Source organism: Tiliqua scincoides, chromosome 6 (genome assembly GCF_035046505.1).
Source record: "Tiliqua scincoides isolate rTilSci1 chromosome 6, rTilSci1.hap2, whole genome shotgun sequence".
Taxonomy (NCBI): Eukaryota; Metazoa; Chordata; class Lepidosauria; order Squamata; family Scincidae; genus Tiliqua; species Tiliqua scincoides.
In genome coordinates this window covers 13,362,442-13,375,515 of record NC_089826.1, presented here as the reverse complement: position 1 = coordinate 13,375,515, position 13,074 = coordinate 13,362,442, and the positions used below count along the sequence as shown (strand labels likewise).

The following is a 13,074-nucleotide window of genomic DNA, read 5'->3' as shown; positions in this document are numbered from 1 at the left end:
ACCGGTTTCCCAAGCAGCGCGGAGTGACTTTAAGCCGTTCTGTTCTCCTTTGACTTATGCCACCTCCTGAGGTGGCGCAAATCCAAGGAGACCCATTGGTGCAGTGGTGGCTTACCCAGGGGTAAGGGTAGAGTTTCCCCTTGCCTCAAACCGAGCCACTTCTTGCTCTGGATACAGTGCAGACTTTCTAGCATGCCTGTTCCAGTGCAAGATAGGATTGTGCTGCACAACCATCCTCTCGTGTAGTTGTAACTATCTTGTCTTTACCCATGTTAAGAAGCAAACTGAAGCAGGGGTAGTAAAGGAGATGACTAAATTAAATGGAATTGTATCTACTGAGTTTAACATCCCCCCCCCCAAGGCAGCTGCAAATGGGCTTAGAACATAAGAACAGCCCCACTGGATCAGGCCATAGGCCCATCTAGTCCAGCTTCCTGTATCTCACAGCGGCCCACCAAGTAAAAGGGCTTCTAGTAAAAGGAAAATCTGTCAATTACAATGGTATAAATTGGTTGGTATAAATAATTGGTTGTCAACCACCAGAGTTGCTTTCGTATTGAGGGCATGGAAGGACTTCTTTAGCAAAGATAAATCTTCCAGTTGCTCTAAAACAGAGACGTTCAACCTTTTCCAGCTCACAACACACTGAGAAGGCGCTAAAATTGTCAAGGTACGCCATTGATTTTTTTTTTTACCATTGACAAGGCACATCGCACTGCTGGCCGGGGGCTTTCATCCCCAATGGCCCTGCTAATATAGAACCTTCCCCCAAATACCCACAGCACACCTGCCTACCATTTGCAGTACACCAATGTGTTGTGGCAAAGTGGCTGAAAATCCCAGCTCTAAAGTCTTAGAGAGTATTCTGTTTGCGATAGATAGATCGTATTAGTATCCTATTTGAGCCAGTCTCCATAGCAGTCCATGGTACAGAACATGCTTAAATGGAATTTGTTCAGGCCATTGTTTCTTAATTAAAGAGGTTTAATTTTCATCCTGCATTATCTGTTAGAACAGGGGTGCCCAAACCCTGGCCCTGGGGCCACTTGCGGCCCTCGAGGCCTCTCAGTGCGGCCCTCAGGGAGCCCCCAGTCTCCAATGAGCCTCTGGCCCTCCAGAGATTTGTTGGAGCCTGCACTGGCCCGACGCATCTGCTCTCAGCGTGAGGGCGACTGTTTGACCTCTCGCATGAGCTGTGGGATGAGGGCTTCCTCCACTGCTTGCTGTTTCACATCTGTGATGCAGTAGCAGCAGCAAAGGAAAGGCCAGTCTTGCTTTGTGCAAGGCCTTTTACAGGCCTTGAGCTATTTCAAGAACTTCAGTCATTCATATAAGTGCATCTTTAATATATTCATTTATGTAAACTTATGTAAATTTATTCAAATTTTAAATGTAAATTAATTATTTTTTTCCCTGACCCCCGACACAGTGTCAGAGAGATGATGTGGCCCTCCTGCCAAAAACTTTGGACACCCCTGTATTAGAACAACAGAGATGAGAGCAACTCTAGTAACTATTGACCTACTTGCCTCAAGATGTGTAATGATTGCTTCTGGGCAAGTAGATATGGGACACTGTCTCTCCCAACTATTGCGACACTGTTGTTTGAATTGGTAGAAATCCTGCATCATTGCTACAGCCTTTCCCAATATATCTGGGAGGGTAAGACAGAAGTACAGTTTATTGGCGTGGAGAGCATTATAAGCAACATTTTTTTTTTAAATTCAGTTCTTTCCAAAGCAGATTTTAAATGTACAAATTACACCAGTCAGAAATTTTACAGAAGTTTCATCAAATGCTTTTGCACCTACATTTTTTTTTTAATTTTAGAAAATTGTATCCCACCTTACTATATTAAGGCAGCTCACAACATATAGTTAAAAACATTGGAAAACTACTTCTCATGAAAGCAAATGATCCTGTTTGGGACCATAGCTCAGTGGCTCCCAAACTGTGCACTGTGCTGGTGCCGCAGTGAACTCACTGAAGCACCGTGGCGACCAGCAGCCTTACAAGTTCTCCAGAGAACTACTATTTTGAATCACACAAACTCTCATGAGATCTCTGGCAATTCATTATTTCTCAGTGTCTTGGAGAGCCGAGTGATACATTTTCCTATATTTACACATGCTTGCAAACTGCAGGAGCTGAGTTCATGGTGGATAATTAGCACCTACGGTATCTGATTTTTTTTAATAGCCCCAGGGCTTGAGATAATTAGTTATCTGATCTTTCCATTACCCTTCCATTACCAAAAATCAGGACAGGACCCACCAGTGAATCCCAACCCACAGGTTGAGAACCACTGGTCTAGGGCACTGTTTCACCTCCTCCACAGATTCATGAATATAAAAACCATGGAAGTTTTCCTATCTGAAGGGTATTTCTTAAATAATAATCACTTCTGAGGTATTGTTGCAAAGTGGCTGACAAATTTGCTGTTTGCGTATTTTATTCAGGCTTTACCCATTTGGAAGATAACATAACACCAGAACCAGGGAACATCCACTAAAATTGAGTGTTGGGAGAGTTAAAACAGACAAAAGAAAATATTTCTTTACTCAGCGTGTGGTCGGTCTGTGGAACTCCTTGCCACAGGATGTGGTGATGGCATCTGGCCTAGATGCCTTTAAAAGGGGATTGGACAAGTTTCTGGAGGAAAAATCCTTTATGAGTTACAAGCCTTGATGTGTACGTGCAACCTCCTGCTTTTAGAAATGGGCTATGTCAGAATGCTAAGGGAGGGCACCAGGATGAGGTCTCTTGTTATCTGATGTGCTCCCTGGGGTATTTGGTGGGCCGCTGTGAGATACAGGAAGCTGGACTAGATGGGCCTATGGCCTGATCCAGTGGGGCTGTTCTGATGTTCTTAAGATGTAGAAAGCATCTATAAGAGACTTTGTATGCGGATAAACCTAGAAAGAACATTAAAAGGAAAGGAGATAGTTTCACAATCTGCAATGAATCTACCTGTGAATGTTTAGCCTTGTGGTGTAAAAGAACATAAATATAATTAACAACTGCCTTCCATGGGTAGCATGTGCCCTGGCTTCCCCCTCATTCCAACAGGCAGGTCATTTTTGGGTTGGCACTGGTCCCAAAATTACAGGCAATCAGTGCCTGAATGCAGTCTTCCTTTTCTTTAATGCTAACTTGGGACATAGCCCCTAGTGGGGAAAATCACAAACAGTTAGTTGTTCCATCTTCTAGTCTTCCTTCTTCCTCTTGGCAAAAGTTCATAGTGGGGAGCTTGGAAGAGATATCTCAGGTAGAAATGCTGTGGGCCCAGAAGGACTGGGGGTGGGCGTGTGTGAAGGAACCTTATATTCCAGTTGACCAGGCAGACCACTGTAGCCCCCAAATCTTCTACTCCCTCTGTATGGTCCTCTCAGAGTGTTTTCTGTGCACAGGGGAGTCCCTTTGGGGTCTATGCAGCCTGTAGGACTCAGCCCCACTCCAGTTCCTTCCATGGCTGGTTGGCTGTTTTTTCTCTTCTCTCTCTGACTCTTCTCCCACCCCCCTCCTTCTCCAAGTTTTCCCCCTTCTGCCCTGCAGTCCTTTCCAATGTCTTCAACCACTTTAGCCTTCCCCAGCTGGCTTCCCCCTACCCTTGCTCCACTCCAACTTCTTTCCCCGCTCTTTACCCTCTCCCTCCTCATGCTGTGTCCGCTTTCCTGGTCAGCTGTCTTACTCCATCTCTCCTGTCTCCTCTGCTCATGTCCTCCCCATCCCCTACTTGGCAGCCCCTTTTATGAACCAGCACCAGCTCCTGGCTGTGATGACGTCATTGCCTAGAGCCTCCATGGAAGCTCTGAGCTTAGGGCAAGTTAGACCTGCTCAGAGCCACAGTGGCTTGCAGGTCACTGTAACAATGGTTTAAAAATATCCTATTCCTCATTGTTTTGAGATGGAAGAGTAGGAATAGCCTGCAGATAAAATTTCAGTGCTATGTTTTTTATTGAATGGAAAATTCCATTTCTCTTCTTTACATGAACCCGTTTTCTGTAAAATCTGATAACTGGCTCATTCCAGATATGCTGAGGCTTGTGCAATAAAGAAAAATAAATGTTCGCATCCTGTCTTACCAGAGCAGCTTCCTAAGTTGGGAGAGTTCAAAGTTTGCCAGGGTTAGAAATTACGTAACTATGTGATATGGGCATATGCACTTCAGTTGCCTATATGATGTGTATCTCTGATTTCTAGTTGATCCAAAGCCTACAGGAGGGTATGCCTTTATTAGGGCCAACTAAAATGTGGCAAAGTAGTGAGTAAGCTTTAGAGTTCTCTAGAACTCTTTGTCAGACTGGGTATTAAGCAAAACAGGGGATGCTGGTCAAGAGAAGCTGGCCTAGATGTGGAAGCCTCAAAATCTGCAGCTTTGTGATAGCCTCACTGGACTGTAGGAGACATAATTAGATAAGCCTCACTGGGTGCTTGACACATTTCAGACTGTACCCGCAGCTACTGGGGCAAAGACAGAGGTCAGTCTGGTTGAACACTGGTCAAGGGTCCTCATTAGTCAGATAGCCAACCTGACTGGACCAATCCCAGAACCCCTCAGTTACTGGTGGCAGTGGTAGTACTCAATGCACTTTTGGGCTGAGCGGTGGAGCTCAGTGTAAGACTTTGCCCCAAGTCCCCTACAATCTGTCACCAGCATTTACTTGGGCTGGACAAGTACAAGCACAAACTGGACCGTCTTTTACCTTCATGGAATTATCTTGAGAGTGCAGAGTGGACCAAGCCTGCACAGAATTCTGAATTTTCCAACAGATGCTATTAAGGATTCTGCAGTACATGGGAGTTGTATTTCCATCACACTCTACACCAGGGATGTCCAAAGTTTTTGGCAGGAAGGCCACAGCAGCTCTCTGACACTGTGTTGGGGGCCGGGGAAAAAAAATTAATTTACATTTTAAATTTGAATAAATTTACATAAGTTTACATAAATGAATATATTAAAGACAACCTTATATGAATGAATGAAGGCCTATAAAAGGCCTTGCACAAAGCAAGGCTGGCCTTTCCTTTGCTGCCACTGCTGCATCACAGACGTGAAACAGCAAGAAGTGGAGGGAGCCCTCATCCCACAGCTCATGCGAGAGGTCAAACAGTCGCCCTCACGCTGAGAGCAGATGCATCGGGCCAGTGCGGGCTCCAACAAATCTCTGGAGGGCCAGAGGCTCATTGGAGACTGGAGGCTCCCTGAGGGCCGCATTGAGAGGCCTCGAGGGCCGCATGTGGCCCCAGGGCCGGGGTTTGGGCACCCTTGCTCTACACTACAGATGTGCTACACATGGGCAAGAAGTAAGGGCACTTGGCAAACTTTGAACAGCACATTGAGCAGTTATTTGCTTGGAGGCATCTAACTCCACAACATCCAAAAGCAGAAAGTGGGGATGAGGAGCAGTGAGAGAAGCAGCTGCAGTCAGCCAGTGTTTTAAAAAAAAAACCACTATGGACTTTCCTTTGCAGAGGTCCCTTTCTCTGCAGTTCTGTTATTAGTAAGGAGCATTAAACAAACAGCTTAGCGGCCAATACGCTTTGTAATTTATCCGCCTCTTTTATGTACCTCCATTTCACACCATCTCCTCCTGTGACCACAACTGCATGGCAGTTCATTGTTTATGTTTTAAATGGATGTGTTTCCCTTCCCTGCTGGGCAAGCCCAGGAGGAGCAAATTTTAAGCTTCCGTATCTGATCCTTGGCAGCCCTTTGGTGAGGTCATTTGGTTCTCAAAAGGAGCAGGCCTGCTTATGTTTAATTCATCAGGTCTGCCTTCAGAGCAGTGCTGAAAGCAGATAGCTTGAATGGCGCTGGCTATAGATTACCCCAAAACAATTACTTGTATTAATTACATTTCAGTCCAAGGTTCTCCAAGGGTCTCAGGGAAGCCTACAAAGGCCCCATTGTATCCTCACAACCCTGTGTGGTTAGATGAAGCAATAGCAGCCAGCCCAAGGTCATCCAGTAAGCTTCATGCCCAGGTGGGAATCTGAATCCACATCTGCTTAGTCCAGTGTTTATCAACTAGTGGTACTTGAGGTGGTGTCCGTTTGGTACTCAAGGGACCCCTGGACACCTGCCGCTTGGCAGTGAGACCAGGAACATGACACAACAAACGTGGTAGGAGGCTTGGCTCAGCAGGCAGAGCTCCAAAACATGCTTTTTCATGTTCAAAAAGCCCTTCTGTCCATCTTGAACCTCTTACTGGTGTTTGTCATATCCCATCTGGCCTCCCAAACCAGAAGTAACCGGCAATGATGTCATTGCTAGTTACTTCTGATGGTACTTTGAATAGGTGGACCATGTGAAGTGGTGTGGTGGAGGGCGAACGTTGACAAACATTGGCCTAGTCCAGTATTTGAAACACCACACCAGACTGGAGCTCTAAAATATTCATTGATAGCATATATCTCAAGGAGATCCAGGATGTAGCCAAGCTAGAGCAGGTTCAGAGGTTCAGAAAAGATCAATGTGAATGGTCACAGGTGCTGAGAGGACCCCTGCTATGAGGTGCTTTGAGGACAAATGTTATGAGGAAAGTTTGAGGGAACTTTGGACCCATTTCAATCCAGCCCTAGTGCTGGCACTGAGCTCTGGTGCTGGGTGTCGTAAATGTGCCATAAACCACTGTGAGGAGGGAGCGTGGGTGCCAGGAGCACCCAGAGGCACATTGCATCACCCAGAGGTAAGCTGGAGTGAGGGAGGTGTTCTGGGGTGGGGGAGAGCAAGGTGGGGGGAGGAACAAGCCCAGGAGGGGGATGGGATCAGTGGAGCTCTGCTCCGTCTGATCCTATCCTCTGTATTGGACTGAAAAGCCCGGCACAGAGGTTCTCATGTCTGCAATGGCAAAGTAGCTGGTGCAGACTCGAGAAGTCCCATTGTGGGGCTCGGGGAGGAGGAGATGAAAGTCCCCTTTCCCCAAGGAGACCCCAGCAGCCTTGGCAGTGACACTGGATACAGTGGTCGCCATTTTGGCGCTGCTGTACCCAGCAGCCCCACCAAAGATAGGATTGGGCTGTCCGTATGTTTAGCCTGTAGACTGCTGTAGGGGGACATGGGAGCGTTCTTCAAAAGCTACACATGTCATGTCATTAAAGGACTGTCATGTGGAAGAGGGCAAAGATTTGTTATCTGCTGGCTCAGAGAGTGTGGAACAAGATCTAACAGGCCTAAGCTAGGAGGGGAAATTCTGGCTGGATACCAAGAAGTAATTTGCACTAGTAAGAGCAGTTCGACAACGGAACCAATTTGCGAGGGAAGGGGCAAGTTCTCCCTCACTGGAGGTCCTTGGGCAAGGTTTGACGGGCAGCTTTTGGAGATGCTCTAGAGAGGATTTTCCTAGATGGCCTTGCAGCGCCTTTCCAACTCTGTATGCTTCCCATGTTTAACCCATCCCATCTCCTCTCTCCCCCGTTGTCTCCCTTCTATTGATACCTAATTTTTTAATGTTTTTAAATAACAACAACAACAACTTTATTTTTACCCCGCCTTTCTCCCCGAAGGGACTCAAGGCGGCTTACAACAGATTAAAAAACATAATTTAAAACAAATAAAAACATATTAACACACGTCATAAAAACAGCAGTCAGATAAAAAATAGGTAAAAAGAGCATAGAGCAGCAACAAATGATAAAAGAATCAGGCCTGTAAAAAATATTAAAAGATGTTAAAAAAGATGTTAAAAAGGCCGAGACTCAGAAGGCTTGTTTAAACAGAAGGGTCTTCAGGCCTTACCGAAAGGTCTCAAGAGAGGGAGCCATTCTTAAGTCAAGGGGAAGGAAGTGTCTTGCCTTGTGTCTTGCCTTTCAGCTCCCACAATGGAGATGCTCCAGGTGATTCAGAACGTATTAAAAAAGTAAAATAAAGTTAAAAAATGGCAATTGACAAAAAGCAGAAAAAGGCAACACATTGAATAGTATACAGCACTAGAACAAAACAGTGTAACCAGGAGGAGATGAAACAGATCCACATAGAATTAAAGGCTAAGCAGAACAAATGTTTTCAGACACCATTGGAACACTGCAAGTGATAGAGCCAGGCTTATTTCCAAGGGCAAGGAGTTTGATAACCTGGATATTGCTGTGAAGTACTTTCATTCCAAGTGATATAGGGCTTTAAAGGTCAAAACCAGCACCTACAATTACACTTTGGGAACATACCAGCAAACAAAATAGTTGATAGAACAGAGGTATAATGCCCTCACCATGCCTCAGGCCAGCCAGCAGCAATCTGTCTTAGATAAAGTTTCTAAGTGATCTTCAGAGGCGACAGCATCTAGAGCAGGTAACAGAAATCCAAAAGACAATGTAACCATAATCAGGTCTGGCTGACTCAAGACGGGACTCAGCTGGCACACCAGCCAAAGCTGGGCAAAAGAAACCTGGTCTACAGCTGACACAAGGTGGAGAATTCCCTTAACCCATTTCTGCCTAGCCCACATGTGTACACATTTGATTCCTGTTGTGTATATGCAATGTTGGGCAGAAATGGCTTAAGGGGAATGCAACCCCATCCAGCAATCTGTAGCCTGTCTTTTCACTCTAGGGAAAGCACCATGCATTAAGTAAATAAGCCTCACCGGATTAAAAAAATGGAATAGCTAAAGATAATATTGTTTGGGCTCCCAAAGACACTCTGTGACGCATTTCTCTGACATGGTTGCATCAAGCAAAACCAACAAACCATGACCAGCTTGAAACAATGCAAAATGTACTGTAAATAGTTTTGAAACATCATAAAAGCATCCCCATAATGAAAAAGAAAAAAAGCAAACCTTGAGTCGTGGGTTCCCAGCTAATGACTGCACTGAGAATCATCTATAGTAATTTCTGTACAGAGTGAAATTGACACTTGTGATCAGTTTAACAAAAATATAATGTTGCCAGAGATCAATATAGACCAGTGTATCTCAATCAGTTGTATGGGTACCATTGGTGGTAGTTGAACTGGTGTCTGGTGGTACTTAAGAACATAAGAACAGCCCCACTGGATCAGGCCATAGGCCCATCTAGTCCAGCTTCCTGTATCTCACAGCGGCCCACCAAATGCCCCAAGGAGCACACCAGATAACAAGAGACCTCATCCTGGTGCCTACCCTTGCATCTGGCATTCTGACATAACCCATTTCTAAAATCAGGAGGTTGCGCATACACATCATGGCTTGTACCCCATAATGGATTTTTCCTCCAGAAACTTGTCCAATCCCCTTTTAAAGGCGTCTAGGCTAGACGCCATCACCACATCCTGTGGCAAGGAGTTGTACTTGTAGGTACATCTGCCACCTGGAAGCGAGACAAGCAACACAAGCACAACCAACAGCAGTGGAAGTGGACAGATCTCCACTGTGCACATCTTGCATGTTCGAAAAAGCCCTCCTGTCTGCTCTGAGCCTCTTACCGGTGTTTGTAGTGTCACATTGGGCCTCCCAACCTGGAAGTAACTGGTGATGATGTAACTTCCAGGGATACTTCCAGTAGGTGGCCCATGTGAAGTGGTACGGTGGACAGCCATGGAGAAACCTGATATAGACAGGACAGATTCTATGTGGGTGGTAGCAGTCTCCAAAGGCTGCACTTGCTAGTCTTTTTCAGCTGGCTTATTGCATTTTTTTAGTTTATCCATAATGGGTGATAAATGGGTATTTTGCTGGATAGAGCTTAGCCCTCTGGATGAGAAGATCACTGAATTCCATGAGATTTACTGCCAAATAAAATGCATAGGATTGCAGCCTGACTGTATGTCAGGTGGGGGGGGAGTGGAAGGTTTCAAAGGATTGTTATTGACCAGTTGGATGATGCTTGGCTGCCTGTTTAATAAGCAGTCTTGTTCTATAGTGAAAATTTGTTATTTTGTCTGCTTTCCCTGCTAATTTAATTTTGCTGTTTTCAAATGGACTGTTGGCTGGTTTGGACTTTTGTTTTGGTAAAGCTAGATACCGACAGTCCAGGAGCAACTGTTACACAAGAGCAAGGCAAAGGGGGTCTGAGAGAGGGGGAAGCACCAGTGGCTTCAATAAGGTTTGCAGCACCAGGTGTGGGAGGCCAGCGTGTCGCCCCCATGATGGACCTCCTCCCATGCAGTGGGGGGGGCAACACCCTGGGTGGTGGGCATGGTGATGCACCTGCCCCCACTTTTTCTTTTTGCTATAACTTTTACTAGAACAGAAATATTTCAGTGCGGTTTATTTCATTGCATTCTTCATGAAATTACACATCGGATGATATGTAACATGATGGTATTATTTGAAAATTCTAAGATTTTAAAATTTTTGGCTAGTAGTGTCACACACCCCCATGCATGTCACCCGGTGTGGCCAACGCCTGCACAACCCCCCCCAGTGACTCCACTGGGAAGCACCCACAAAGGGTGTCTGAGCCTGGTTTCCTCCAGCGACGTGCTGGACGTGATGTCGAGACGAGGGATGTTGCAAAGCCACATGAAATCTAATCAGTGTCCGCATCATGCAGGGAGGAAGAAGCACGTAGCAGGCTTTCCCAGGGGAACGCTCTCTGCGAAGTCTCAGGAGCCCTTGCATCATGCCAAGATCCGGCCTGCCTCTCTGGCTGTGCAGCCGCCGCCTATTGGCTGCTTTGCCCTTTTCCTGGTTAGGAGGGGATAAGGCATGGCTGGGGGAAAGTTTCAAGTTACCCGGGCTGGGCAGCCTGCAGAGGAGGAGGAGGAGGTGAGTGCACAGACTGAACCGGTTGTCACTTGCTGCTCTTTCTGATTGGCTTGGAGGCTCCAGCTGCTTCCCTGGGAACAAAAGGTCAAAGCGAGTGGGATGGTGCCAAAAACAAACAGCAGAGAGAGTGAGAAGGGAAACCCCGGGCGAGCTGGAGCAGTCCAGCAGTCGCTTCTGCTCCTCCACGGGCAGTAAACAAGCACTGCTTGCAAGGAGGGAGAGGCAGAAGTTGCAAGCGTGGCTGGCAGCTGCAAGCCTTCTCCCTGGGAAGCCTGATCAGGCAAGGAGAGAAGCCAGCCTGGTGCAGGGCTCTCTGCAGGCAGCACATTTTTTTGAGACTGGCACTGGGCTCCTCCTAGAAGCCTCTTTGCTGCAGAACAATCTATACTGGGAGAGTGCGGAGCGAACTTTCAGGAATGGCTTGTGAAATCTTGCCTCTGCAAAGGTAAACCAAAGTCTGTGTCTGTGTGTGTAAGGGTGAGACTTTTATTAATATTATTTTTTTTAATTATGATGACATTCAGGAATCCGAGCAAGACTAGGAATGTCAGTGGAGCTGCCTGTTCTTCTGCTGTGCCAATCCACCTAATATTTTCCCTCCGGTTTCCTTTCAAAGTAATGTTGGGACATATTTGCCATAGGGGAGAAATAATGCCATCCTTGAGCACTGTATGTTTTATGGTCTTAAAAAAACAAGACCTATTGTGTGTGCGGGGGGGGGGGGGGAGATGTGTGAAGAATGGGAAGCGGAAAGCAAGTATGCTGGTTATGCATGGCCTCTACTGTATATATTTTATGGTTTTAAATGTTGTTTAGTTTATGGTGTATTTATCTACATCCATTTATAGGTGAGGTTTTAAAATGTTAATAGTATGTGTGTGTTTTTCCTTTCCTAAATGGCACGTGTTTCAAGTCTCTAGTTCTTAATAAGCTCGGTACAAAATGCAGCTTGGCTATTTTTACTTGCTTATGTAGAATTTCTGAACATTTGAAGTATCCAGATTTAGGTATAGAGTTGTCATAGGCAAGGCTTTACAGTATGCAACTCTGCAGTACAGTCCTAGGTGCATCTCTTCAGAAGTAAGGCCCACTGTGATCAGTGGGATTTACTTCCTTGTAAATGCATGTTTAGGATTGCAGCCATAGTGTCACATTGGAGCAAGCCCTTCTTTTTATGAGTAGCAGAGTTTGGATGGTGGTGGTGGTATCTGCTGATCAAGGGGGGATTTAGTATGGTATGCAAGTATGCTCTATATTATATTTGTGTCCTCTCCTCACACAGAAGATTTACTCCTTTGTAAAGATGCATAGGCTTGCGCCGTCAGATACACTCACTTGTAAGTAGTTTCTTTATAATTCAATGGGATTGATCTGCCTACTAGACATGTTTCAGACTGAGTTGTCACAAAGCACATTCATTGTGTTGTGGTGTTACACTGTTATATTGAAAGCAGAAGAGAAGCATAGAAGTGCCCGGCTGCTCTGAAATATTACTCTGCAGATTTTTCCCAGTGACTGTCTCTTTTCAAACTTGCCTCAGGGCAGATGGAGAGATGCTTCTGTCTCCTTAATTCAGGTCCATCATCAGTGAGTGAGTGAGTGAGTGAGTGAGTGACAGGAGTGTGATTGTGTCAAAATAGAATATGTTGATCTGTTTTGAAGCTGACTTTTTAAAAATGAAAAGAAGCAAGTGTGCTAAAATCAGATATATAAATACTTTTTCTAAGCGTTAACTTCAATCAAAATAGTTTGCAAGGCCTTTTTTGGTTTCCTAGAAAGAAAAAAAAACTTAATATTGTAAACATGGTTCACATCAAACTGAATATAGAAAATAAAAGGATTACAATCTGGGTGTTAATGCTGCCGCTTCAATAACTTTTCTGGTCCTTCAGGGATTTTTGTTTTGCTTAGAGTATAAAAGCATTAAAACTCGTTGTCGGGACGTCTTCTCTGAATGCTTTCATTAGCGAACCGCTGAATATAACAGCGAATTCTGCCCCACCGCATAAAATAATTCTGTTTTGTAGTATCGTGAGAGAAGAGAGTTCTGTCTTTTATTGTAGAGACTTCTGCTCTAATTTTTCATGGAATGGTTCTGGTTCATGGCTTTCTTGTAATCTCTGGGGGATGGAGAGCATTGCAGCTGCTAACAGAACAAGGCCGATTCACAGCTCTCATTTGAGCCATCCAGGCTACTGAAAATAAGTTCTTGAGTAAATAAGTGCCTTGGGGAAAATCAGAATTCTTCCATCAAGCTATCTGGACTTGGCCCTAAGTTTTATTAATATACATAACTTTGAGATTGACTTGGAAATGGTGATGTGATGAGAATCGGTCTTGTTTTTATTTTGAACAAATACTTAAAAAAAAAATCAGTGTTGCTATT

The 13,074-nt window shown here is 45.1% G+C and overlaps 1 protein-coding gene across 4 annotated transcripts in view; it reads left to right on the top strand.

Moving 5' to 3' along the window:
* Positions 1 to 13,074, top strand: part of FAM13A (family with sequence similarity 13 member A) — a 147,036-nt gene that overhangs the window by 65,505 nt on the left and 68,457 nt on the right. For 2 of the 4 annotated variants that reach the window (XM_066632118.1, XM_066632117.1), the window contains exon 1: positions 10,880 to 11,133. The exons of 1 other annotated variant lie outside the window; for it this stretch is intronic. In XM_066632118.1, coding sequence (XP_066488215.1) covers positions 11,105 to 11,133 — 29 coding nt within the window. In that variant the 5' untranslated portion in view covers positions 10,880 to 11,104. Of the gene's footprint in view, positions 1 to 10,622; positions 10,689 to 10,879; positions 11,134 to 13,074 lie in introns of those variants that run through there. One more of the 4 variants, XM_066632119.1, reaches the window with a different exon arrangement.